At 38.0% G+C, this 26,835-nt stretch overlaps 3 protein-coding genes across 3 annotated transcripts in view; 2 read left to right on the top strand and 1 right to left on the bottom strand.

Annotated features, from left to right (window-relative positions):
- rai14 (retinoic acid induced 14) overlaps positions 1-11,207 on the bottom strand; it is a 37,849-nt gene extending 26,642 nt beyond the window's left edge. The window contains exons 1-2 of the mRNA XM_014966961.2: positions 10,365-11,207; positions 8,696-8,780 (exon numbers count right to left, since the gene is read on the bottom strand). Coding sequence (XP_014822447.2) covers positions 8,696-8,731 — 36 coding nt within the window. The 5' untranslated portion in view covers positions 8,732-8,780; positions 10,365-11,207. The remainder of the gene's footprint in view (positions 1-8,695; positions 8,781-10,364) is intronic.
- Positions 11,208-13,081: 1,874 nt separating this feature from the next.
- Positions 13,082-23,406, top strand: scarb2c (scavenger receptor class B, member 2c). The gene is made up of 11 exons (XM_014966964.2): positions 13,082-13,310; positions 13,804-13,961; positions 14,656-14,800; positions 15,095-15,378; positions 16,780-16,899; positions 17,532-17,710; positions 17,813-17,931; positions 20,116-20,189; positions 21,253-21,304; positions 21,600-21,752; positions 22,058-23,406. Exons 1-11 carry the CDS (start codon positions 13,188-13,190, stop codon positions 22,094-22,096), a joined length of 1,446 nt encoding a protein of 481 aa, XP_014822450.2. The 5' UTR covers positions 13,082-13,187; the 3' UTR covers positions 22,097-23,406.
- A 1,860-nt stretch (positions 23,407-25,266) lies between these two features.
- On the top strand, positions 25,267-26,544 carry LOC106903275 (liver-expressed antimicrobial peptide 2). Its single transcript, XM_014966965.2, has 3 exons — positions 25,267-25,621; positions 25,741-25,880; positions 26,176-26,544. Exons 1-3 carry the CDS (start codon positions 25,556-25,558, stop codon positions 26,195-26,197), a joined length of 228 nt encoding a protein of 75 aa, XP_014822451.1. The 5' UTR covers positions 25,267-25,555; the 3' UTR covers positions 26,198-26,544.
- The last annotated feature ends 291 nt before the right edge of the window (positions 26,545-26,835 follow it).

The raw sequence follows: 26,835 nt of genomic DNA, 5'->3' as shown, positions 1-26,835 counted from the left end.
TTATACATTTAACATTGTCACTTCCATAGAAAATGGCGAAAGAGGCTTATAAATTACCTGCCTCGTAATTCCAGCACACAGCTGAAGGATTGACGCACATGTCCAATGTTGGACCATAATGGGTGCAGTTAAAAAATAGCTTCACACAAAACTTCCTCAAGATACAAATAGCCTCCCTGGCTCTATAAATAAACACTGGTGGTGGGCTTGGAAAGCAACCAGTCTCATTATACTGGAGGGTTGATTAGAAAGTCACTGGAGAAGGGGGGGAAAAACAGTGCGGCGCTCGTCAAGATAAGGCAGGAACTTTGAAAACACACACACACAGAGAGAGAGAGAGAGAGAGAGAGAGAGACGTAGTGCAAAGCAAAACACTAGAGTCCAATTAAAACAAAGCACTATACAGACTCATTGGTCCTTGTGTCAAGCTGAAAGGAAAACATTCAAAGAAAGAAAGAATTTGGCCTGCTAAACAGTTCCTGAGTTGTTTCCATAAACCTGCCTGTCACCTCTTACACCACAAAGAGCTGAAAACTCCACTTTTAAGCATTTTCTGATACAGTTTGTTTTATGTAAGGAAAGCTCTAGTTCTTCCAGTTGAAATGGATCTCAGCATCCATCAATCCATCCATCTCTTGATGTAAATGCAGAGCATGTTGCTCAGAGTCGTTCACCATCAGTGAATCAAACTTTGGCCTTTGGGTCTGACTGCTTGGCTTAGTCCAACAAGGTGCCTTGTTCATAGCCTTTCTTTCTTCATCATATTCATGTTGTCCACTGTTACAACTCTTTAATAGTCCTTCATGTCCTAAAGAGTCTTTAGGCCTAAATATTCTCCTTCAGCTGTGGTGCTATGCAAATGTGTGTTTACGTGTGTAGCACGGTAACGCCACTTTGGCGAAATTTCAAAAATATGTGGAACAATCTATCATGTTTGTCTCTCTTGGTTGTTTTAGTGCTTTTCTCTCATTTTACTTTGGGTTAAATTGATGTCTCAACATGTCTCCCCTTAGTCACCCCAGAAAGCAGTTACAAATCTGTAGCCACAATGAAAGGCAAATGGCAGTAGCGAGTCTTTCACTACCTTCTTCAAATAACTACATCTTTTATGTTTTACACCATAAAAGAACTCTTAGCAAGCAAAATAATTCTTCCACAACGTAGCACAGGGGCCTCTCAAGAAACGGCCACAAACAAATCTGCATGCAAATATGAGCAGACAGCAGCAGTGAGCCCATCTCCCACAGCGCTGGGTATATTTGCTGATGAGCAGGTTTCCTGGTTGAAGCTCTGGAGTTCATATAGGAAGCTATATAGGGCTATTTTTTTTTTTTTAATTAATAAATTGGATACACAAAGTGCAGCATATTGCAATACAAAACTCAGGTTTTCAACTTTTTAAAAAAAGTGAAGGAACAAAAATTGTTTGGGAACACGTCCCCCGTCCAGACTAAAGGCACGTTCCAAAGTTCCCCACCCTTTTCAAAGACTGTGCAGGAATCCTGACTGAATGAAGCAAGGCTCATAAAATATCCATTAGGCTGCCGTATTCCTGTTGACGACTGATGATGACATGGACACACACCCTTCCTCCACCTCCTCTGCCAGATTAACACGGCGTTGCCCCAGAGGTTTCACTGTCACTCGCAGCCCTAATGCCCTCCCGATGCCCCCAGACAGAATAAATCACCGCATGCCAACTGAAGTCAGATCTGGCCAAACCAAACACACTTATGTCGGAACAATACAAGTTGAACTTTCAAGAAAAGAAAATGTAACTCTAACTAGACGTCTCTGAAATTGTAATGGATGGTGTTTTTGTCCCCCCACGTTTTGAGCTAAAGCAGAGCGAAACATTTTTCTCTCATGATTCCTTGACGTGCAGAGCAGAGAATCCTGAGAAACTGAGGCTCAATGTTTTTTATCCAAACATTACACAAGGCACTGTATTTTTTTTTTTTTAAGAAATGTTTTCAGATGATCAGCATGTGATGCTCTGCACTGTTCTGCTCCAGTTCACAGCAGACACATTTCATAACTCCTGATAAGGAGGACTCCATTCCTCAGATGTTCACATAAACACATTGATAGCCTTTACAAATTTTAGGATGCCTCAAATTGAGCCACACAGTGAACACACAGTTTAGGGTTTATTGTCTTGATTAACTGAAACCATAAAGCAGCTGTGGGGCGTGAGAGGAGACAGCATAATCCACACATCGATTAGACACAGAGGAGGTGATAAACGGGAGGGTGTGTGTGTGTGTGTGTGTGTGTGTGTGTGTGTATGTGTCTGCTGTGGTTACTAATCTACGCATGAGTGTGTCTGTGTGTAAGCCTTGAGTAATCCTGCTAAGTCTAGCAGCTGGGGGAGCAGGTTCAGCAGTGTGATAGGATGGAGTGCAGGTCGAGTTTGTATCCAAACCACAATGCAGACAAAAGCAAAATGACGATTCAGTAAATTTCTAGTGTGTACATGTTTCTTCTCGACAGCACAGCTAATCGCGTTTGTCCAATGGCCACATGGGAACGGAATAACATTTTTAGCTTAACATGCATAAGTCATCCAGGAAACAATTGTGAGACAGATTGAAAATGATGATGTGTAAAAAGTATTAAAATAGCTTCCTTTTTTTATAAAATGCCATCTTTAATTTCAGTACTTTTGTACTGTGCAATGTTTCCAATAACATATGTGTGAGTGTGTGTTTTGTTCCGTATCAGTAACAGGAGCTGGATATGGGTCAATTGTTCTCTGGCAAAACTTGCTGCCAGGTCATTGGATGTTTACGATTCCCCTTAATATGAAATTAAAAATTAAATCTAAAAATGTGATTAATAAACAATGTCCATTTTGTGTTGTAGTTAACATTTTCAAGGAGATTTTAGTTCATCAGAGATAATCTCATCCTTATTATTATTTTATTTTATTTTTTACTTACACTCTGGATCACCTAAAGGTTATAAATATTCTGCAGAACACACTCGAAATATCCCTGGTCCATAACTTTTAATTCTAGCTTCAAAGGGACAAAGACCTTTTCTATTTGCCGCTCTTCAGAACGGGACAGACAAGAGAACTGGCATTTCGGGTAAAGCAAACACTGCGTCAATCTTCAACGGTCAAGAAACGGCTACAGAAAATAGATAATGTGCCGGAACAAAATGTAAAAAAAAAAAAACTGGAACAAAACATAACTTAACTGTGGTTTATCACACCCGAGTTCACTTTCACACCCAGGCCTGATTGCTGCCACACCTGTTCTCTTTCAAGCCACTGATTAAACAGGACTTTTTTGACATGTTGTCAGTAAGTTATCCGTCTTGTACAATTGTGTTCAAATGAAGAACTTAATGCTTACTAAACTGTTAATTATCTATAAGTCCACATTCCATTGTGATTTAAAAAAAATAAACCTTAGGAAAAAAAAGTTATAGTTAGTCTAAACCACTGAGGTAACATTTATTATCGCTGCTAAACTGCAACAGGATGCAAGAAACTGTAGAGGGTCCATGTGAAAGGCTCTTTTATATATGAATAACCGTACTAGTTGATTTCTGACTGTGGTCACTCTTGCAGTTCCAAGAATAAGAGAGTCGTAAAAGTGCAGGTCAGATTACTTTCATTACTGTTGAGTGAAGCCGTAGATAAAAGGTAATGTAATGTAGGGCTGGAATAAATAATGTTTTGTTTTGTTTTTTCTTTGCAAAGGGATATCTTTTAATACAAACGTACTTAATTATTCTTTCACTCTTCAGATAATGTATGTATAAATTCTGCGCTGGACAGAGCAAGAATGCCTGCAAGACTCTCTCTGTGGCCGTTTGCCAAACTGATTCCCAGAATCCAGATTATACTGTCTGTGTCTGTTAAACACTGCTCCACTTCCACCAGACTCGGAGAGGCAGACACAAACAGAGAAGCTCATTTCACTGTTTGTTTGCCTTTATACGGTAATCCAAAATAACACACAAATCCGCAAACTAGAGCAAATCCGGAACAACGAAAGATGGAACAAAAGAAGGGAAAAAAACACACTTTTTGTACGGAAATGACTTGACAGAGCTGACAAACAGAAGACATTCACGAAGACACACTGAAGAATTCCTCTGATCCACTTTGTCCTTGCATAACAACACACCTGCTCAAAGTTTCTGATAAACCAACCTCCCTATTAGGTTCTGGTATGCACAGAATTTCAGTGGGAAAATACGTTTAGTCAAAGGTCAGTCTACAAGACGTGTATGATGACTGTGGGACCGTGCTCACACAGCCAGCTGTCTTCTCACCTAATCTGGGCAGAAAAAAAAATGAAATTGGACAATGCTGCCAACCTGAAACGTAGGCAGCCTTTTCACACTCCGCAGCTGAACAGCACACAGTCCAGCATTAGCGAAAGCTGATTTACTACTTCTGTTCAATGCTTACAGCAATGTTCTTATATTAAATGTATTGTCTCAAAAGCAAACATATAAATATGATGGATTTTCTAATTGAAAATTGATAAAGCAATAAAATATGATTTTATTTTTTCTCTTAAGCTTGTTCAGCCTTGACAAGGCATGAAAAATCTAATCTTTTATCATTACTGAAACACTCCACCTGCTGTGGAAGTTGAAGTCAAAGACTTAGAGTTAGGCCATTTTCGCCATCAGTGAGAGGTTGTTAAAGTGACGTCAGAGGAAACCCAGAGATTTTAAAAGGCATATAAAAGCCAAAGCTGTATTTTCTGTAATATCTTGTGCAAAACAGAGAGAGGGGGAGAGAGAGGGGCCGACAGAAAGAGAGGGGTAGAGAGAAAGAGAAAGAGAGAGAGAGAGAAGTTGCATTTACATCACAAACATGCAAAAAGTCTTTGTCTATATTCTGCTAAATCTTTGTCTAGAATTTTGAAATTGCTGTATTTACATTAAAACCGAAATTTCACCAAAGTGATGTGTGAATAAGCTTGTTCACGCTTTCCGTCATTAAAGTCGTCAGGTTTTCCCCCAGTGCTTTATAAGCCTGGCGTTCCAATCGACCAAATACCAAACAAGTGATATTTCACTGATGATTGCAATTAAGTATATTTTGCAGCTATACTGGTATATGGTTGTGGACAAACAGCCGTAGAGATTTTGCATGATGCACTGATAATGTTCCCTGTCAGAAACATGTGGAGGTAAAACAACAAAATTGATTGAATGAACTGTTTGATATGAATATGAATATACATCTATAAAAAAAAACATTATAAAACCCAGACTAAATATGTAATATGCATGTTGATATGAAAAACCTTAAATAAAATAAGTCTATTCCATAATACAAGTCTATTAGTTCATGTTTTGAAGCCCAAATATGCGAAAAATCAATTGATTTATTTAGGTCTCCAAAAAAAAAAAAAGGTCTCCATGACATTAAAATAGCAAAACTTGTTTAATTTGTAATGCAAAATCATGTCATATGCATCATTAAAAAGTTTTGTTTGTGCTTATTTAACAATTTACATTTTCCACCGGATTCACCAGGCCTCTGGTTTTAATAGCTGCCTGTGTCCAAAGTCGTCTGACTGTGAATTAATGAATGAATCCAGAGCTTTTGCTGATACAAGTAGAAATCTGTTCCAATCAAAGTCTTCTGATATACAAGTAGACTTGGATTGTGTTGTGCTCTCCCTGGTAGTCATTTAAAAAAACAAAAAAAAAAACCCCAATGTTATTTTCTGCTGTTATCACTGCACTCTTATCCGTCCATATCGCTTACAAAAATAACACATCTTGTCCTCTCCCACAGTCTCCTGCTTTTTAAACGTCTGCCCCACTTGGACCTCGTGCTGTGGAGGTGTTCAAGTGAAGCCTTGGCAGCTTGTTTCACTCGGTTCGCCGTGTTGGAGGAGGGCGCTCGGAGTGAAACGTTACGTTAATTTCTAAATCTCAGACACAGACTCCAGCACCAGTGATCTGGCTGGAAATATGTTTACTTAATCAAAAGGCTATTTACAATGGTACTGGGTTTCTATTATTTTTGCAAAAGGAAACAAACGAAGGGATTGTTTTAGGGTGGTAGTGGAGGTTGGGAGAGGGATGAATTCCTAAGTAATCTGTCATTGACACACAAAACCTAAAATAGAGCCCATGGGATGTTTTCTTTCTATTAAAGTGGCTCTGGTTCTCTATAAAAAGCTGTGGAATGACTATTGGCTAGGATAAACACATTACCCTGTAAAACCTTTTTGTCTTTATAAATATCCAGTCGCTTAAATTATGCAAGAGTGGACCGCAGAACTGGCAAGGTTTTTACTCCAATAAATGATCTTCAATGAAAAACAATGTCTTCTTTGATGTTTTATCTAAAAACTGATGGCTGGATGTTATGTAGTTTGTCGGTGTAGAAGCAGATGGACATATTTTCTGAACATCAAGAGGATCTTAAAAGTTTACAGTGAACTGCCGCAAGACTATGTTCTTTTTACATGATTGATGATATGCTCGGACTCACAGTGGTTGAAAAATTAAACCCCTTTTCTTTTTTTAACATAGGCGGTTGGAAATTTCATCCCTTTTGCAAAATTTCCCAGTCCCAGCACCAGAAAAGAAACCCCAGAGCATGAAGCTGCCATCACATCACTGTTTGACAAAATTGTTTTTGTCAAACAATACCTTTTGGGTTGAGGGGGGGAAAAATCATCTTTTGTTGATTCAACACATTTTCCTCCTGGTTTTGAAAGATTTTCAGACCTGGATGTTTTCTTTTAGAGAAAGTACACACTGGTTGAAACCTAATTTCTTAGTTCAGACAAAGGGAAAATCAACCAGTATATCAGGAAATCCTGCAGCTCCTCCAGAGTTGCTGTGGACATCCTGTCCACCTTTCTGACTAAGGTCTAACTTGAGTTTTTCTGATGTGCCACAGATGTTTTGATATAATGCCCTTCTCCTGACAGATACCTTTAAACAATTCCATCATTTCTCTGTGGCCTCTAAAAGGCTATGTCTCAAGGCAAAGGATATAAATGTGAAAGAAATCCTACCAGGACAGCTGAACTTTACTTCCTTTAATCAAGTTCTCTTCTTTATTTTTATTTCTTGTATCGTTTTGACCTAAAGTGTTACTTCATTTTTAAGTTGCATAATGTAACTTATGTGAACTGTTGAATAAGCGCAGTGAAAACCATCATCATACTTAACCTGAAATCACAACACTAATTTGTCCCCCCCCCTTAAAAGATTAAAGTATGCTCCAACAAACACAGCAAAACACCACTGCTTCTATTTTAGTTTCCTTTGGCAATGCGGACGTCCAAAACTGTCCACATTGTGTCATGTTAACGTTTGGATATAAAAACGACACATTACAAAAAGCAGCATCAACAGTTCTGTGAGCAAATGCGACAATGTACGAGTGGGTGGTCTGCAAAGGCATGCCTAACGTGGCATCAGTTGCGTTTCCAAGCAACATCAACATCCACAGGTCTTCCTGCTCGTCTCTCCTGCCGCCTACGACTGACTGGTTTCACGAGGACGAGTGTTTTGCTTCAGCATCAGCTCAGCCTACTGAGAACAGCAACCCAGATTATAGCAGTAAAAACGGTTAAGTAGTAAAAGTGGAGGCAGAATTCGTTTTACTGGTTAAGAGGGAACTATTTGACCATGCCAACGTGCGTTCGACATTTGCGTAAACAATGGACACTATTGTACTCCTCCGCAAAGCTGACTCGATTTGCAAAAAGTTTACAAATTTCAATCAGTGACTGCAACACGTGGGGCCGCAGGCTTTTTCCCTCAAACAGCAATCAAGGCTCCGCTAATGCTTTGCTGTGTGTTTTGGGGATAACTCTGAAAGGAAGGGTGTACTCCATCTAATTCCTGTTCTGCTGGATAGTTTCTCCCGCATGCCATTTAACCAGAGCGCCCCACACACTTCTAATCTCCTGGAAACTGTCTACATAAACCAAATGTGCCATTTACTCAGCCTTCTTTGACTCCTCTGCATCTGACACACATTCCATCCCCCACAAAAACAGTTTTTTTTGTTGTTTTTTTTTCTGTCAGAATCACAGACTTTTCCTGTTAGCTGTTCGGCTCTGTGTCATGAGGGGTCAACATGACAACAGATGATTCAGACGGTGTGGAGACGCCTCACTTTCTGTGGCTGTGAGAGCATGTCAAACCCCGGACCAAATGAATGACTGTACCGACAAGGAGAAATTCCTCCCTAAAGACTGATTCATAGCGTACGGGATAAGATCCCGGCCTGGAGTAGTGAGCAGTTTAAGGAGTTGTTGCGAACTTTGTGGGACAAGCCCGGTGTGTAAGTCTGTATCCTGCACCATAAATAACTTCTTTGCCTTGCCAGGATGTCAAAACGTCTAATGACACGCACCGTATGAACCGAAAAGCTGCTGCACAAAAAAAAAAAAAGAAATCAATCATGGCAAGCTTTCTTCGGTTTATAAGAGCTCTACGTGGAACTCCAAATGGAATACACAGACTTCATCAATAAAGAGTATTTATTTCCCCTTCTACCTCAGTTTGCTTTTTCTATCAATAAGCCATAGGTTGCTGTTGGCCTTAAAGCTGAGAGATTCTGCCAGAAAAATCCTTCACGATTTCCTTGAGCCAAACATACACAGACAGTGAGTCAAACCACTCACATGTGCACACACTCACACACACCGTTTATACAGTCAGGAACATATGTCTGAATACTTACATCAGTTTTCCTAAACTTGGCTTTAAGGCTCTTCATGTTAAGTCCGACCCATGCAGTCAGTCACTCAAATTGCTTCGCTGATCTCCTGCAAAGAACAAAACACAGATGTTTGAACGTGGCCTCAGTGACGTTTCCTCCTATTTTAACTGTGACTCTGAAGATTTCTGACACATTAAGTGCTTCGGGGATGTTTCTTCCACAGGGTAACGGTGAATAGGAGTTGAAAATATATCATGCTTCAGCGGTGAGTCACGAGTTTCACATTGTGAGTAAATCAGAGCAGTCTTTACAACTTTGCAATGTCTAAAAATGACAGTTTCATTAACAAAAAGCCCAGTAGGCAATAAACCTGTTTAATATCCAACTATTTCACCTCAGCTAATAAGCGACGTTAACAACTGTGGATGAAAATGCCCATTTGTTCCAAAAAGGATGTTATAAATCACACAAAAAAAAATCTCCAGGGAACCAAAGTTTTGTTTCCTAAGTGCCTCGAGCAGTTTTCAGTCCTTTAAGCATCCAAGCATGTTAATTACTTCAGCAACAGGGTTTTATTTCAACTAAGAAGCAAAAATGCAGAGCCTTGCAAAAGTACTCTAACTCCTTGAGCTTTTCCTTATTAAAAAAAACCCCATTAAAAACAAACTATGTTTTTAATGTTTGCTCCTTGGACTTCAATATATTTTAAATGGATGTTTTGTCTTGAAACAACACAAAGTAATGCATAATTATCAAGTGGATGAAAGCAGTGTTTTGTTTTGTTTTTTTGTTTTTTTTGTTTTCTGAAAAAAATATTTAAAAAGTGAACCATGCATTCCCACCACTCAACAAGACATAGACATTTTTGCCAATTTCTTGAGCGTCGCTTTGAATGTGTCACAGACTCTTAACTAGATTTAGGTCTGAACTTTGACTGGACCATTCAAACATAAATATGATTTACTAAAGCATTCCACTGCAGCTCTGGTTGGGTGTTTAGGGTCAGTGTCCTGCTGGAAAGTGAACTTCAATCAGACTCTCGAGGTTTTTTCCTCTCCGGTACTGAGCTGCACCATCCATATTCCCATCAACCTGTGTCTGCTAATGAACAGCATGCCCACAGCAAGATACTGCCTCTACCGTAACTCACTGAAGGCGTAGCAGCTTAAAGGTGGTTAAACTAAGGTGTTGTGCTGCAGGGTCACGTTTTCTACATATCATTTATATCTATATGCATGTCATAAAGCAGGAAAGTCTTATTGAACTAGAAACAGCAAATCTATCCAATAATCTGTACAACTCATATCAAGAACAGGCGGCAGAATACCATTACTTGGCTAAATAAACGCAAAACATAACAGAAATGAGGTAAAAGTGTCAAGAAGGGAGAGAAGTGGCTCTCTTATCAAAGTTCAAGAGACTACAAGCAACTACGATTGCAGTTCCCCAGCCCCTACATAAAGTATGTGAACCGTTCAAAGCTGCAACTCGTCTCCCTCTGAACACGTCCAAAGTATGAGGCGTGCATCCCTGTACAGCACCGAGCGAGATCAGGTTAAACGCCGTGGGATTGAACGGGAGCTTCTTGAGGGCTCCGCTGAGATTTACTCACAATTAGTTATGAGCGGTTTGCTTACAGCAAACTGCAACTAAATTACCTCATGTGATTATGGAGCTATTAGACACTTACCTTAGTGTGTTGGACTCACACGGACAAATAAAAAGACACCACAGCTTTCTTTCTTTCTTTCTTTTCTCTTTTCAGGACAAAAACTGATCAGCTATTGAACAACACAGACAACAGCGAGCAGCGGTGAAGCCAAATCAACGCGGAGGATGCATTTAAAAGCTACAAAGAAATAGTCCGAGACAACACGGTGGTTCGACTCGGCCCGCATGCATTAAAAGTTCTGCCGTTCGTGGACTCCGTCCCTCCTCTGGCTCCGGACTGAACTCAAAGGCTGCCTCTGCCCGAAGCCCGGTTTAGGAAAGTGACGTCACGCCCCCGTTCTCCATTGTGCCCCATTCATTGCTGTTAAAGGAGCGTTCCGCCAATTTTAAAAAATAATAATAATAATCCCACAGGACCAATAAAGGCGACAAATTTAATTCCTGAAGGACCCTAGAGATTTACAATATTTATGTGATTTTTTTTTTTTCATAGAGGCTGTCAGTTTAGATATTATCCAGTTCCTGCAACACATAAAAATAGTATAGTATATTTCTAGGATCACCATTTTTCTTTCTCTTTCTCTTTAACTTTTTTTTAAATCGTCATTATTACCAATTTTGAGTTTCTTTTGTTTCCTGTCCAGTCCACCAGGAGTGTCGCTAGAAAGTTTTCAAATGGGTGGCCAGATGGACACCACTATTAATTTGGTGAAGTCACAGCAAAATAAATTACCATGTGGTCTTATACAGAGGGGTGCGTGTGTGATGGACATGCTCTAATGGAAATTTAAATTGCACAAATAGAGAAATTTAATGGGTAGCCATGGAGGTGTTTGCCAGAATATTAAATGTATTTGTGCTGAATGTTTGCATTCAGCACAAATACATTAACAAAACCTGATGCAGAGATATACAGCTTTCATTTGTTATTTAGGATTGACCAAACATGCGTTCGCAACATGGGCCAATTTCTATTTATTTTCTGTTCACATTTTGTGCAATATGTCACATGACTGAGCTTGTTCATGCATAAAAAAATAAATATATTGTGCTCTTTGGCTTATGCAGTGTAATATGTCTCAACATGTAAGCTGAAAACCTTTGCTATTTGCACAAGTCACAGTCATTTTACAGCCCCATGTTGAAACAGTACTGAAACTTTATAATGCAAGCACAAACTCGTTAGTACTGTTAGTCAACATCACAAAAATGTTGGTATCATGTGGAAAGATGAGATAATTTGTCCAAGGTAACCCAGTAACTGAGCATTACATCAAAGTCAACACCAGAGAAATAATGTCTGTGAACTCATATTTGTATGTGCTGGAAGTTTAACATTTTTTAAATTAATTTATTTATTTATTTTTACAAGTGTGAATTGTGTTAATACTAAAAGCTTGTTATAATTAGTGAAAGCAAGTGAAAGACATTGTCAGATTAAGATGGCTGGAACAATTCCTCATTGGTTAGTCTGATTACCTGATGTGGTGTCAGTTTCATAGGGAACCTTGACTCAAAAAAATAATAAAAAAAAAAAAACCTACAATAATTCCAGTAAACTAACAAACTAGAAACAAAGAAAGACGGTCGAGAAAAAAAATATGACAGTGACATCTAGTGGAAGGATGGTTTAATGTTGCTTATTAGGTAGCGACAGGGAAGCTGTTGTTGATGCCGTTATTTCACTCATTTACTGTTTATGTACTAGTTTGTATTTTTTTTTAAATGAAAAGAATGTGTCTTCTATCTCAACATTGTGCAGTGCCTTGAACATTTTCACACCTTTTCAGCTACTTCACAGTTTGTTACATCAACCTCAACCATAACCAGGATATTATGTAATAGACCAACATACAATTTTGTCATTGCAAGTAATATGTTTTTATAACATAAAAAGCTGAAAAACGTGGCAAAAGGTAGTGCAACAAAAATCTTTCAGAAGTCACATGCACTCCTGAAGTCCTTTTGAAAAGGTTTATGTTTATTTTGAAAAAAACATGAAGCTTTGTCTCACGGAATGCTGTACAATCCAAACTCTTATTCCTTTAGGGTGACTTTTACCACCGATAAGGCGCCACAGTGGAAAAATAGCCTTCTGGCATTTTTACAGAAATGTTATTAATCATCTGAACCTGAATAAAAATAAATAAATAAATAAATAAATAAATAAATAAATAAATAAATAAATAAATAATCTAAAAATAGAAAGTGTGACTCAATGCAAACCAGCAAGACATGAACATTCAGCTAAAGTGACAGGTCAGGCCATGAACCATAAACTTTCTGGTCAACAAACAAGTAGAAAAAACACAGTGGAGAACTTTGGTGGCTAAACTAGCCAGATTTGATTGGAATTGGAGCCAAATACATGACAGTTTATGGAGAATGCTTGACAATGCTTGAGTTGAATGTCATAAAACATGACAACCCGCAGAAAAAAGGTGTGGTCAGGATTGGAAACAAAGAGTGCTCGTACTCAAGATGGATACTAACCTTCTGTTTTGCTTCGACAGTCAGCAGTTACTAAAAAAAAAGATAACGTTTTCTTCCATTACTAAAATCCATAACAAATGTTATATCTTTTGCTAAAATGTGCAATGCATCAAAACACATTTAATGGAGCTGCTGCAATGCGATCGCAACCCCTGAATGGTCAAAAGGAACCGGCAACTGTCGACGAAACCGGAAATGGCAACCAGAGCAGCTTTCATTCCGGATGTGAAGCTTTGTTTCACCGAGCAACTTCCTTCTGGGAAAGGAGCTTCCTCCGATCCAAAACAAAAACAGCTCCGTCACTGGCTTCTCTTCTCTCTTTCTTATCGGTTTCTGCTGCTGCCACAATATGCTGGTGAAACCTTGTGTCAAATACGTCCTCGGGGCACTCTCTTTGCTAATGCTGATCGTGGGGATATCTTTAGTTTTATCCAAAGCATTTCCAAATTTTCTGCAGTCGAAGGTTAAAACGGTAAGGAGTTAACATAAGCTGATGTTTATTTTTAGCTCAGCATCACTCCTGGGTGGTCTAACTCACGCGTGTCTTTTTTAAACAGTAGATTTGCGAACATGACTGTTATTTATTTGCGCTTTAGCTAGTTTGTACTGCACAGATTTAAAAGCTTTGGGCAAATGTGTTACTGCTAATGCTGCACGCATTTAATCAGTTTCATTTAGTAATATTTAAACTTTGTGTGTCTGTTAGTTCTACTGATTATGTGAGCCATTCTAATGTTGATTAATAATGACAGGATCGCAGCTCACGTGAATAATCGCAAACATTCACGTGCAGTTTTAACAGGATTCAGTATTTCGCATCGTGCTACTCTTGCACAGAATGCACACCTTATAGTGATAAGGATAAATTCACTCTTTCCTGGTCATGTGACGAGAGACAATTCATCATGTGCAGATGATTCACCCATGGTCAGATCGTTTAACCTGCTGCCCTTTGTCCCGCTTAGGACGTAGTCCTAAGAAATGGAACAGAGGCTTTTGAGGTTTGGGTTGATCCTCCTGCTCCGATCTACATGCAGTTTTACTTCTTCAATCTCACGAACCCAGCGGAGGTCTTGATTGGGGAAAGACCAGCAGTGACGGAGATTGGACCTTACACATATAGGTGCGAAGATGGCTTATTTTTGTTATTTATTTTACCACGGTAAAGTATAAAAGTTGAGAAATGGTAATAAAGCATTATACCCGAAACAGACGTTTATCTCTAACTAAAGATAGGAGAGGAGGAGGAAGTGGAGCAATGATTTTATAAGTCCCCTTGAGTTGTTAAACTGGAAAATAAGTTCCATCTGATTGGCTGCCCAAAATGATAGTCTTTTATAACCACATGCTTTGCACGAAGACAAGGTGAAAGCAAAGAGGTGCCAAGAAACAGAAAACAACAAGCAATTAAAGTGACCACAGTCTGTAACGTTTTGTTTCAGTTCCTTTAGGGTTTAATAATGCCTACCAATCGCTGTAGCAAAACTCAAAGAAACCAATGTTTACTTCCTGTCAGGGTTTCATTTGCTTTCTAATCCTGTCTGATTTAATGCATAAACATACTAAAAAGCACATGCAAGTGTGACTACAGTGAAAGGTAGTTTTACAAAATATTGACTCAGGGGACTTTATACCTCTGTACCACTGTCTTTTAATCTAACACAGAAATACTGGAAAATGTGTATAAGTACAAGGAATAGGGATATTTTTGCAAGATACTACAGCTAAAGTTTAGAATGCAGCCTGAAGGTGTTACCGTTTATTTGGCCTTAAACTACAACCATAATGTGATTTGTCTGTCTAATTTTTCATAACAGAGAATATCGGCCCATGGAGCAGGTGGTCTTCCAGGAAAACGGCACAAGAGTTGCGTCAGTCAATCCTAAAACTTACATTTTTCAGCGCAACATGTCCCAAGGTCCTGAAAGTGACCTCATCAGGACGGTCAACATCCCTGCCATGGTGAGTTCAAGAAATCCCCTCTTATTTTTTTGCAAAAAATATACTAGGAATATTTTTTGTTTGTGCAGTAATTTGGTTACATGAAAATATCTGCAGATTGTATGTATTTTTTTAATTAGAGGAAAAGATCTTACTTTAGAAACAACAAATCACTCATGTAAAAAAAAAAAATCTTTATTATGCAAAGGTTTTTAACTGTAGTGAAAATTTTACCTTTACTTTCCTTTACAAGTGTGCTGAAGGGAATATTTAAAGATGTTTTCATTAATTTTTTTTAAACTTTTTTTCTAATAGACACTAATGGAAAGATTTAAGGACAATGCACTTGCAGCCAATCTGATCTCTGCCTACATGCGAGCCACTGGTATCGGCCTGTTCACCACCCACACTGTGGGAGAGCTACTATGGGGATATGAAGACGACCTGCTGAAAACTGCCAAAAAGTTTGATCCTGAGCTGGACGACTTTTTTGGACTTTTCTACAAGATGAATGCGTCAAACGATGGAGAATATATGTTCTTTACTGGCCAGCAGAACTACAAGGACTTTGCTAGAGTGGACACATGGAATGGGAAAAGGTAGAGACTTTTTTTATTTTATTTTAGTTCATCATTTATTCATCTATCAGTAAACCAATGAATCCACTGAGGTTTGAATAAACAAGTTATTGGATCAGTATTTATTGGTCCAATAATACTTACCCAGCTGTTTTTTTTCCCACATTGTCTCCACAGTTAATCCGTCACTAATCTCGAGGTTGTTGACTGTATTAAATGAAGTGGGTCATATGAGTGAAAATTGTTCTCCAGTGCGATGCAGCTTGAGTTTATCATCCAAAACATTTACAGCACAGTGTAACTTTTTATTATTTTTGTTATAGTAGCATAATCTCAACCTGAAAAATCAAACTCTAAATTTGAGTGCATTTATTTAGTTTGGAAATAATTGTTGTTTTTTTTGTATGCACTCATGTACAGCACAATTATTGGTACCTTCTTATTATTGCTTTGTTTAACCCCCCCGCCCTCCTCTTTTGCCAGCAGGCAGCCTTTAGTCTTTTATATCATTGCACAAGTTTAAAACATACAGACAGAAAGTTTAAAACATACAGCCAGAAAGAGAGAGAGAGAGGAGAGGAAGCTTTGACTGTTTTATTTGAAAAATATGTCTGAATTGTCCAGAGTCCTTGGCGCTCTCTTATGTAATCCTCTCACCAGCTCAGCCCATTATTTAACATTTTTTCAGAGGATTTAGGTCTGGTGACTGAAAGGGTCACGGAAGACGGTTGATTTTATGTCTGGTATTGATTTAGTTGTTTTTTTTTTATATATATAGTTTAGTATTGTGCTGAAATCTCAAACAGTGATCTATTTTCAATGTTGTGTCAGAAGCCACATCATTTATGGATAAAAAGTTCTGAAATGTTACAGAGTCTATTTACCATGTAATCTTAGCAAGGTTGCCAGGATCAGAAAAGGAAGAGACCCACAGCATCACAGATTCTTACTATGCTTTATATTTTGTAATGAAGATTATTTTCCACATTCATCCTTTGTTTTACCCTCCTTTCTTTAGTTTCATTGGAAAGACATTCTGCCATAAGAAAATAACACTCAAGTATCGCCTAAAAACCCCATTTAAAAATGTACGTTGTTTTCAGTACACAATTTAATCTCCAGAATATCTTTGACATGAGCGCCCTGGCTCTTTCACCTAAATCCCACATTTCCATTATTTTAGAATCAACACATTTTACTGGAATTGAATTTAGCTGACATAAAATATAAATTTATGTAGATGTGTTTCAGACATCTTTGCTAGAAGCGCCATTTATAGCAGAAGGTGCTCTTTGTCTGTTAGCCCTTTTTAGTGTAGCGAAGCACAGGCCGTCTAAAATCTCCAAGCTGTTTTTAGCCTCTGATATGACAAAATACTACAGTGACAAATAATAAAAGTAAACATTTGGATTGTGAATGCAGCTCTTTGGATTGGTGGACGTCTGACGAGTGCAACATGATCAATGGAACCAACGGAGCGTCTTTCCACCCAATCATCAGCAAGAATGAAGTCCTCTACATGTTCTCCTCTGACCTGTGCAGGTGAGGTGCTGACGCAGCAAATATGATTCCTGAAATATAAAAAAATTTTATGTTTTTTTTTTTCAATTTTGTGAAAAAATAAAAATGGAAAAAAACAGTGCATCTTTAAGTAATTTTCCATTTCTGTATGAAAAAAATAGCTTCTGCTTTCCCTCATGACCCGTTCTACTCATGCAGCATATCTGGTTTTAACCTCTGACCCCGGTGTTGGCTAAAGACATTTAGTAAAATGTTTCCTAAGCCTTATCCACAGTGTTATTTTGGTGCAAGGATTAAGAATTAAGAATACCGCTTCATCTTGAGTTAGTTCAGATCAGTAGGAGGAAGTGCTCATGTGCAGCACAATTATTGGCACCTTTTTATTAACGCTTTGTTTAACCCCAGCAGGTGCAACATGTGGGCCTACAACCTGCTTAGCTTGTTCACTAAAACAATAAGTGCCAAGATGCATGTGAACGTCGGAGCACTTATTGTAAAACCTGTTGCACTCTAAGCTGGTTTCCTGAAAACCATAGTGTGCAAAATAAATGCAGTTGTTCCTCTGCGCTGCATATCAGTTTTATATAATCATCTCTGCCACCATAGACGACCCGGCGTGTGATTTGTATTTATTTTTTTTGTTTGTTTTCAAGGTCGTTGTATGCCGTGTACACCAACGACGTGACGGTGAAGGAGATCCCTGGCTACCGCTTCGTTCCCCCCTTCGAAGTTTTCGCCAATTCGACCGTGAACCCGGCCAACGCGGGCTTCTGTGTTCCTTCTGGAAACTGCCTGGGCTCAGGCCTGCTCAATGTCAGCGTCTGTAAACAAGGTGGGTGGTGCGGATATGCCATCGATTATACGGAGTCTCGGTTCTTGATTAAATTTGGTTAATTATAATCTGCTTCCGTAATCTCATCTTGGTGCTGTTTAGGGGCTCCCATCATCATGTCCTCACCGCACTTCTACCAGGCTGATGAGAAATTTGTGCAGGACGTGTTTGGGATGAGGCCCAATAAGGACAAGCATCAGACTGCCATCGATATCAATCCAGTACGATTTAACTTTATTTAACTGAACGTATGGCACACTGTATTTTTTTACTTAACCGCTTACATACAATATACATACAATACAGTCTTTAATAGAATATCTTTCTTTAATAAATTTGTTTTTAATACGTGCTTACAGGGGCAGTAGCCCAGGGCAAGCAGGTGTCTATCTTTTATATTTTTTATTTCTTAATTTTTAAAATAAATGTGTGTTTTGAAAACATTGTGCTTTTATGTAATTACATTACAGGTGAGTTGTAATAATATTTAGGGATTTTTAAGAATATAGCAGTTCTCAAATATTTAAAAAATAATGAAGTTCTAGTATTTTTATTTTTGGGAACAATATGGAGCTACTGGCCAAGAGACGTATTAAACCTACCTTCATCAGTTGGTATTATCAGTTCATACCCAGTTTATCTATAGGACTACCTCTTAATCTGACACAACCTGCCTTTGTAAAATAACGTTTCCTTAGTAAAACTGTCTCCAGCTCAGGGGCCCGCCTGCTTTTAAACTATGTGCAGTACAAAATGACACCACTAGGTGGTGAAATATCTCCGTTTTGCATCTGCTTGTTTACGCTGAACCTTGAAACTGGTTAAAAATTAAAGTAGCGGTACTTGGTACGAACCTGTCACCAAAGATAAACTGATAGGTGATATCAGCTTTTTGTACTGTAATAACCTGACAAAAAATACCTGTAAGTTCAGGGAAATTACAGATTTAGTGGGTATTGCATGTAAATAAGGCAGGAAACATTGCAGGTATACAGTACCTCACAGAAGTACTTGTATTGTTTTGTCATGTTCCAAATGCAAATTTGAATGTGTTTTAATAGGATTTTCTCTGAGAGACCAATGCAAAGTTCTTAATAATTAAAGATGGTGAGATGAAAGGAAAGGGATGAACAGTTTTCAATTTTTTACCATTTTTTTGAAAAATGATTGTACATCATGCTCTTTTTTGTTCTTTCTGACTGTATTCTGCATCATTGCTGTTGTTTCATTGCACAAGACCTTGACATATTTAGCAGAATATGACATTTGTCAGAAATAATCTAGTACAAAGTTCTGCAAACATTTTTAGTTACAAAGCTATCAAGGGACATTGACCAATATTTCTTAAAAATAGAAGCATGGACTTCTAAAAATAGAAGTGTGACCTTCTCTAAAATGTGAACTTTTGAATGGTTGCACAACAAAACTGTGTAAAAAAAAAAAAATTGGTCTGATTTAAAATGTTTTTTTTTTGGCATCTTGCGTAGCTTCCTTTTTTTTGCCACTACTGCTTTTCGTTTTCAGTTTTTAGAGAGTTATTATGATTTAATTTGATTCATTTCTGCACTGATGCAAAGTTTCAGATTTGCAAAATGAAAAATGCACATTCATGCACGGGCATAAAGCAAAGAAAACCTGCACGTAACTGTGACATAAGCTTTTATCGTGTGAGTTACACATTTGCACTCTGTAAACAACATACTGTTTATCCCCAGTTTGGCCTCCTTTCTGTACTTGAGTCTTTGTTCAAAGTCCTCTAAACATTCAGAGTCAGGAAGCCGTTTTTCCTGAGGAAGACTGAAACATTGCAGCCCAAGACGTACGGCGGCTGTCATTTAAATCACAAGGTTGCTGCTTTGAGTCTCAACTTATTATTATAAATGTATATTAGAGAAATCTGTTAGTTGATGGTTTTACTTCTCTTGTCTGCCAACTGACCTTTATAATGTAAAGCAACAAAAGTTACAACACTGGAGAACAGTTGGTAGAAATAGAGAATATTTAAAATAAATAATAATTAGGCATTCATTTTCAAAGATTACTCTTTAAGGATTAATATACAATTGGGAAAATTATGGAATTTCCATTTTCCATCCAACAATCCATCCATCCATCCATCCATCTGTGGATCCACTGATCTTTCCTTCATCTATCCTTTCTTCCCTTCCTCCTGCTCACTCCCTTTTTTGCCTGTTGTAGTCTTGTCTGATTCTCAGTTAAAGCCTAATCTCTGTCATACATTTGTAGTGAACTAAATACTTTAACTATTACGTAAAAGATTGATATTTCTGGGAAACTGAGTCTGGAAAAATGTTGAATTTTGTTATAAAAATGCGTCTTCGCCCTGTAGGTATGGCAATGGGCATTAATTGTTGTCCTGACAAATTCTGATTGTGTGTTTACAGCTGACAGGAATCGTCCTACAGGCCGCCAAACGTCTCCAGATCAACGTCTACGTGGAGAAAATCCCACGCTTCAGGTAATCCACTCACTTCCTTCAGCTGTCTGTCACTTATGACTCAGTGGATGTTGGGTTAATACGATCTTCTTCATGTTGACTTTTGATAAAACCATCACAGCTGAATGATCATTCGTCGCTGGGAGGGGCCGTCTGCCAGTGAGATAAAAAGCAGTTTTGCCACCATCATCATGATTAGTGGACTTTTGGCCTGACTTTTCTCACTTGTTTATGAGTCTATATGACATCTGATAGAAGCAGCTGTGGGATCATTTCAGAACTTTCCTGTTTTTTCTGCTCTCGTGTCACTTTTTCTGTTTCAGCTGTTCGACATTCAAGTGTTATATTTAAATATGTAGAAATCCTCTGTTTAGAATCGGTGCTTTGCAAATCTCTTAACCCCTTAACTGTCACCGTCAAAAACCCTCCCTGCTCAGACGGCAGCCGATGGGTCCATGAGGACACCGGCGTCATTATGAAAGTTAAGGAGATAACATCCCTAAGTTTAGATTATATTTAAAGATACACTGAAAATATCCCTTTTTAATTCAAATAATTAGCTTAAAATTAAATTTTTTAAGAGTAAAAAGGTGATGTAGGAAAGTGAGACTTTCAGCTGCTTCTGTTAAATCCAGCTGCTTTTTACACATGCATAGCTTGTTACCATATGTGTTCTGTGAACACAGACGTTGGCGGAGTCAGAATCAGTAACAATGTTGGTCAGAACATTGTTACTGACCAATGTTTTGACTCTTATTACTCAATGGATGAGAAATAAGAACCAATTTCTGCGTCTACCTCAGTCTTCTCTTGTTACTGGGCAAATATTGATGTAAATCTTCTTGGTTTGAACTCGGATTGGATTTGGACTTGAGTACCACTACTTTTTTCTTGGGTAGGCATTGTGTTATGAACTTTTGCTCCATTTGAGCTTCCATAAGTAAGCATAACATTTTGGCAACATTTGCCACTTGGCTATTGCTTTACTTAACTGTTACATTTTACTGTTTTTCACACGTTGGACATGGGAACAAAATCACCCTCATCATGTCTACATGTATATATTTTTTTCCTTCTCTTTCAGTGAAACAGGAAATGTGCGGACCGTGGTTTTCCCTGTGATGTATCTTAATGAGGTAAAAACACACTTTCTGACTCCGGCGTGGCATTTGCAGTCATTCACTACAAATCTAGTTTAATTAATCTTAGTTGAGAAACTACTTGAAAGACAACTACTCTGTTTTATAGTTTAATATAATTTCATGGTTGTATTTAATGGCTTTGATTGTCAAGCTTGAACTTGCAAAAATTATTTATAATTCTAATAATCTCAACTTAAGCTTCATTTATTCATTGTATTATCGGAATAATTTGTTTACTGTTATGGAAAAGTAAAGATTTTCCATTGTTCCACCTTCAACTGACCACCAGAGCGTTCTTATTGACGACGCATCGGCCAAGAAGCTGCAGAGGGTCAATGTCCAGAAGAACGTGGTGGAGAATATCCCATTTCTTGTGATTGGTCTTGGCATCGTCCTGGGAGCAATCTTTATGTTGCTGATGTGTCGACAGAAAGTCCCAGAGGTGAGTTTGCGCCGCAGACAATCAATACAGTTGTGTCATCGCAAGAGGCAGTACAACGGTTTTGTTTAAATTTATTTATATGATCAAATAAAATTACGAGTTTGGAAAACAGGAGTAGTAGAGTTGGGTGCAAAAACTCCTGCCTGGTGGATTACAATTAAAAAAATGTAACAAAATTGTAGCAATTCGGAAACATCAAATACTTGTTCAGCAGACGTCGCAATTATCGAACGCCGAACAACAAATTCTGCATGTTAAAAGGTTGTTGTTTGCTCACAAGTTGTGTAATTTGTGCCGTTTTTCAGAGCACTGAAGCAGAACGTCAGCCCCTGATCTCATCGTAGCACCAAGCAGAACCAGTGAGGACGATCACGGTGTTACTGGGATAAAGTTAGAATAAAATAATCTGACATTTAGACTCCTAACCTTTAGGCAGCCACTCATAACCAGAATCACGTCTTTTCAATATTGTAATGCTTTCAGGAATTTTGTGTGTTCACAGCAAGCACTTAAGTTGATGCTGTAATGTTGCTCAAATCTCTCTCTTTTTTTATTTTTTATTAAATCTTATTTTTCTAACCACTAATTATGGAATTGCAAATGAAACCAAGCAGAACTGAGCAGAATTAAACCTAATTATTATTCTTCATTGCAAATAAATGCAATGGGTAGCTGCATTTATTTGCAATGTATATTTACACATCCACAAATATACACTGCTGTATTTGTGTATAGATATGCTATATTTATACACAAAATGGTACCTGAAAGTGTTTGCCACTTTCATGTGTCCACAAATCAACTGGCTCCTATCAGACGTCGTTTTCAGAAAAAAACAAAAAAAACCCCAGAAAATAATCTGTTTTATGGTTTTGTGTTAACTGAAAGCATGTGCACTGATCACTGAAAGGTTTAATGTAATGAGTATGTTTTTTATAAACGAAATGTGTTGTGTTAAAAAACGGCTTCAAAAGTCACTAATTGTTTACTCAGTGACGATGCTCGAATTTGTTGAAGAAATATAACTGCGATTTACTTGCTTTTAAAACGACGCCAACCTGCAGAACCTGATAATGAAAAAATGTGTGAAATAAAACCCAAACAGCATTGCTTCTCGACGATAAAGGGATGGTTTTTATCTGCTGTGAGTGTGTTTGCATGGAAAGGTAAAAAGGTTTTTTTTATTTTTTTTATTACTTTCTTTTTTATCCTGCTCAATTCAACACTATGTCTTGATTTTATTTTTATGATGCCTCTTGGGGATTTTGCTAAACGGAGAGTACAAAAGGTTTTCTGGAAGTTTTATATCTGATGTATTTTTAAGTTTGTTTTCTATTTGAAATGTTAAGCTGCTTGAAAATTGTTGTCGCCCAGCGGGACCGCGGATTTCAAAGCTGCTTATTTGTTTTAAAACATTGGTTGTTTCTATTCAACATCATAAAATTATCGTGAAATTTCTTTAATATAAATGTCACCATTCGCTAACAGGTGCTGTTGGTGTTCTGTGCTGTTTATGTAAGAGACCGTTTGCACTACTACTTAATGGTCTAAACATAATATGTAATCACTGATGAAATTAACAGAAAAGGTCGTGTGTGTTATTGGCATCTTGTCTTGTTGTTCGTCATGACCAATAAAAGTCTGATTCATGTCATCACGATATTGTTTGATAAATTGTTCAGCGTCATGGAAAAGAGAAGTTGTAACTTGAAGGGAAAATTATATGAACTGCTAAATATAATCTTTTATTTCCTCCAGAAATAAATCAAAAGTACATCTTTCGATTAATTACACTAAGGTCTATTTGCTACTTATGTAAATAAGTAAAATAAAAGTCTAGACAAAGACAAAGAGGTTTATATGCAACTATGTAGCAAACCTAAAAAGGGGTGTTTTGGGAAAAAGACATTGGTTATTATCACAGCTGAATAAAATATATATTTTATTAAAAAGGTAATTTGATTGAAGTTGGCTGGGGAAAGTTGGAGTTCCCTTTTTTACTCAACTTCACCACAACTGCAGCTGTAGGACAAGTTAAGCGAGTGCCGACTTTGTGCTCCAGATTCTGGTTGTTGGCTGACTTGCAGAACCACTGAACTCCCTCCAGTTCCCTCACATCCACCTCTTGGCTTGGCTGACGGAGAAATCTTGGCCCGAACAGCACATGTTCCAGCAGAAGGATCACTCTGTCGAGGGCTGCTGGTCCTCACTTTAGATGTCAAATCAGGTGGTGCTGAAGTGGTCCCAGATGTTTAACAGTTATGTCACCCAAATCCAGAGATGGATGGAGCACGCACAAAATGTACTCGAGTAAGACTGAGCAGCAGTACGTTAGCATATTTGTACTCAGGCAAAAGAAGGAGTTGCCATCCAAGAAGTTACTCAGGTCAGAGTGAAAAGGCACACGGTTACTGATCATAACATCAATCAAGTAATATTTAAAAAAATACATCATCAGACTGACCAGAATATAAAGTTATGTGAAAATGTTGGTATTTTAAAGATCACAATGAAAGCAATTCATATAGACAACATAATTACAAAATAAAATCTGTGAAAATACATGTTTTCCCAGATCAATTTCTTTCAGTCTATGACTTATGAAACCGTACCAAGAACTACAGGTGTGTGTCTGGTGAACTGTGGGCTAAGACCCTGTTCTTCATTCAGTGAAGTTACTCACAGTGGGTGGAGCATCCAGGAATTTTACTCAGCAGTAGCAGTACTTCATAATAAAAGTAAAACGTAAATTTTAAAATCTCTGCCCAAACCTCGACAAACTGAACTTTTTGAGTCGGTGCAGAAAACCTCTCATTGGTTTTGGATTTTTTTGTGTGTGTGTGTGTTTCTCCTGACCGAGTCAGAGCAGAGCTCTGTTTTCACCAGGGTCGTCATGAGGGGCCAGTCAAAAACAGACTTTGGAAAACCAATAATAAAAAAATGTGTTTTGTTATTATTTATGCGACATTCTATTCATACCCAAGAATGACAAACCATCACTATGTAGCAAAAATATATCCTCACACTCACAGTTTTGAACATAAACTATAGAAAGAAAACACAAATTCACATGAAAAGTGTAAAATTTAAAGTTAAATAACCATGGATCATGGGTACTTTTGAAGATTACATTATCAACATGATATAATAACATTTTAGACATGCACTAACTAGCATTCAGTACAGACTGCTGAGCATCAGAGTTTGAGCTCATAGAAATGCTTAAGAGTCCGGTACACCTGCAGTGCAGGTTAAGAGGTTGTTATAAGATCTATGGTCCGTCAAGAGCAATTTAAAACTACAAGAAGAGAATCAGTTCAAGCATATTGAAAACTATGTGCTCCGAGTAACAGTAGATCAGCTGTTTTGTCATTCTTCCTTTTTACATGCTAAGCTAAGCTCTAGTAGCTCGATATTATCTGAAAAAACAAACTTCTACTCATACATTTCTGGACATTTTTCATAAAATCTACTTAGCAGAAGCCGTGCAGCCCCTTTAAGGTTCATATTACCTCTGACGTGGACTTGTCCTACATTACCAGATTAAAGTGTACTTTGGATGCCTCCAGATAAACTTTGACTTTGGTTGTCATTATAAAACTGATAAGTGCCTGAGGATCACTGACTCTGACTCAGGCCACCGCTTCTGCCAAACGTCCACCTTTACGGTAACACATGTATTGAAGGAATTACTTAGAGGTTGACTCCTCCCCAACCCAATTAAAGCATTTAATACAAGGAACGGGAGACGGCAAAGGAAGCCTGGAAAGCAGCATCTTCCACAAGCTTCATCTGCAAACAGCATGACTACGCTTCAGGAGAAAATCATCATCATTTCTGTTTTTCTGTCCCTTATATGTCTCACACAGGTGGGTTGAGATGCCTGTTATGATTTTTAAAGTTAATGAATATTTCTTGTATTGGATTTAAAAAATAAAAAAAAACGGAATAAAAGAGCTTCTAAACGGTCAAATATTTACTTTTGCAGGTCAACTCAGTACCTGTTCCTGACAACTGGGACAGTCTGATCCAGAGGACGAAGCGATCGCTGCTGTGGCGCTGGAACAGTCTGAAACCTGTCGGAGCCAGCTGCAGAGATCCTTCAGAGTGTGGCACAAACCACTGCAGGTAAAACCGAATTGTGAAGCTCAATAATCCTCTACTTGAATGATTTTTAGTCACCACTTTTACAGCACCCAATGATAGTGAATGTATGCGTGTAGCCATTCCGTTTTTAGCTATTTATGGAAGCAAATATGACATTTAAAGGAGAAAGAAGGAATCCTTAATGTGACTTACACATCTGAATGTGATCACATTTCTGTGAGGGTTTCACGACGTGTCCACATGAGTTTTGCGTGGCGCGATAAGAGTCCAAGTCAGAGTTCAAGTTGCAATTAACGCTTCTGCTTATCTTTTGCAGGAGAAACATTTGTTCCTTCTGACACTCCATCTGCACAGCAGACCCACAAACACAACTCTGAAGCAAATGGAGCCGCCTGTGTGAAATCCCTCCTCTGTCGATATGGTCAAACTAAAAGACGTGAAGGAAGTTTTTTTGTGATTGTTTTGTTTTTATTTCAAATAAGAGCCTTTATGGAGGAACCTTTGCCACCATCAGCCTCATCGCTGGGCTGGTTGTGTAATCTGAATGTATGTTTGATAAGAAAATACAAACGTTCACCCTCAGTCTGTGAGCTCTGACTTTATTGGCACATGTTGTTCCTCTGATGTATTTATTTGTATATTTTGTAAACATTGTAAATATTCAAATACACTCTGCCTTTTTCAAGAGCTTGTACATTTTTTTTTCAGTGTTACAGCAAATTAAAATACTCCCCACATTTCTTGCCAGTTTTAAAATAAAAGGAGCAAGCAAATTATTCTTTGATACGAATCCATCCCTACACGTTTCATGATAAGCGTTTTACAGATTACGTTAGGGAACTCCTTTCTGGGCAACCAAGTATGAACTTTATAATAGAGTAGAATAGAATAAAACAAAAACATCAGAAAACTACATCTAAAAAACAAGATTAAGAATAATATATTTTAGAGGATTACAACATAAAAATACTGTGCA

Source organism: Poecilia mexicana, unplaced genomic scaffold (assembly GCF_051168715.1).
Source record: "Poecilia mexicana isolate PSO_F unplaced genomic scaffold, ASM5116871v1 scaffold_12, whole genome shotgun sequence".
NCBI classification, from domain to species: Eukaryota; Metazoa; Chordata; class Actinopteri; order Cyprinodontiformes; family Poeciliidae; genus Poecilia; species Poecilia mexicana.
The sequence above is the reverse complement of the archived record's forward strand: the minus strand, read 5'-3'. Positions and strand labels throughout refer to the sequence as shown.

Bases quoted from the DNA above. Each gene is read 5' to 3' on its own strand.
- scarb2c (XM_014966964.2), top strand. From the start codon at position 13,188: ATGCTGGTGAAACCTTGTGTCAAATACGTCCTCGGGGCACTCTCTTTG. The intron at 15,379-16,779 runs GTAGAGACTTTT...TTGTGAATGCAG, and splicing joins GACACATGGAATGGGAAAAG to CTCTTTGGATTGGTGGACGT. The intron at 17,711-17,812 runs GTGGGTGGTGCG...GGTGCTGTTTAG, and splicing joins TGTCAGCGTCTGTAAACAAG to GGGCTCCCATCATCATGTCC.
- LOC106903275 (XM_014966965.2), top strand. From the start codon at position 25,556: ATGACTACGCTTCAGGAGAAAATCATCATCATTTCTGTTTTTCTGTCC. The intron at 25,622-25,740 runs GTGGGTTGAGAT...TTACTTTTGCAG, and splicing joins CCCTTATATGTCTCACACAG to GTCAACTCAGTACCTGTTCC. The intron at 25,881-26,175 runs GTAAAACCGAAT...TATCTTTTGCAG, and splicing joins TGTGGCACAAACCACTGCAG to GAGAAACATTTGTTCCTTCT.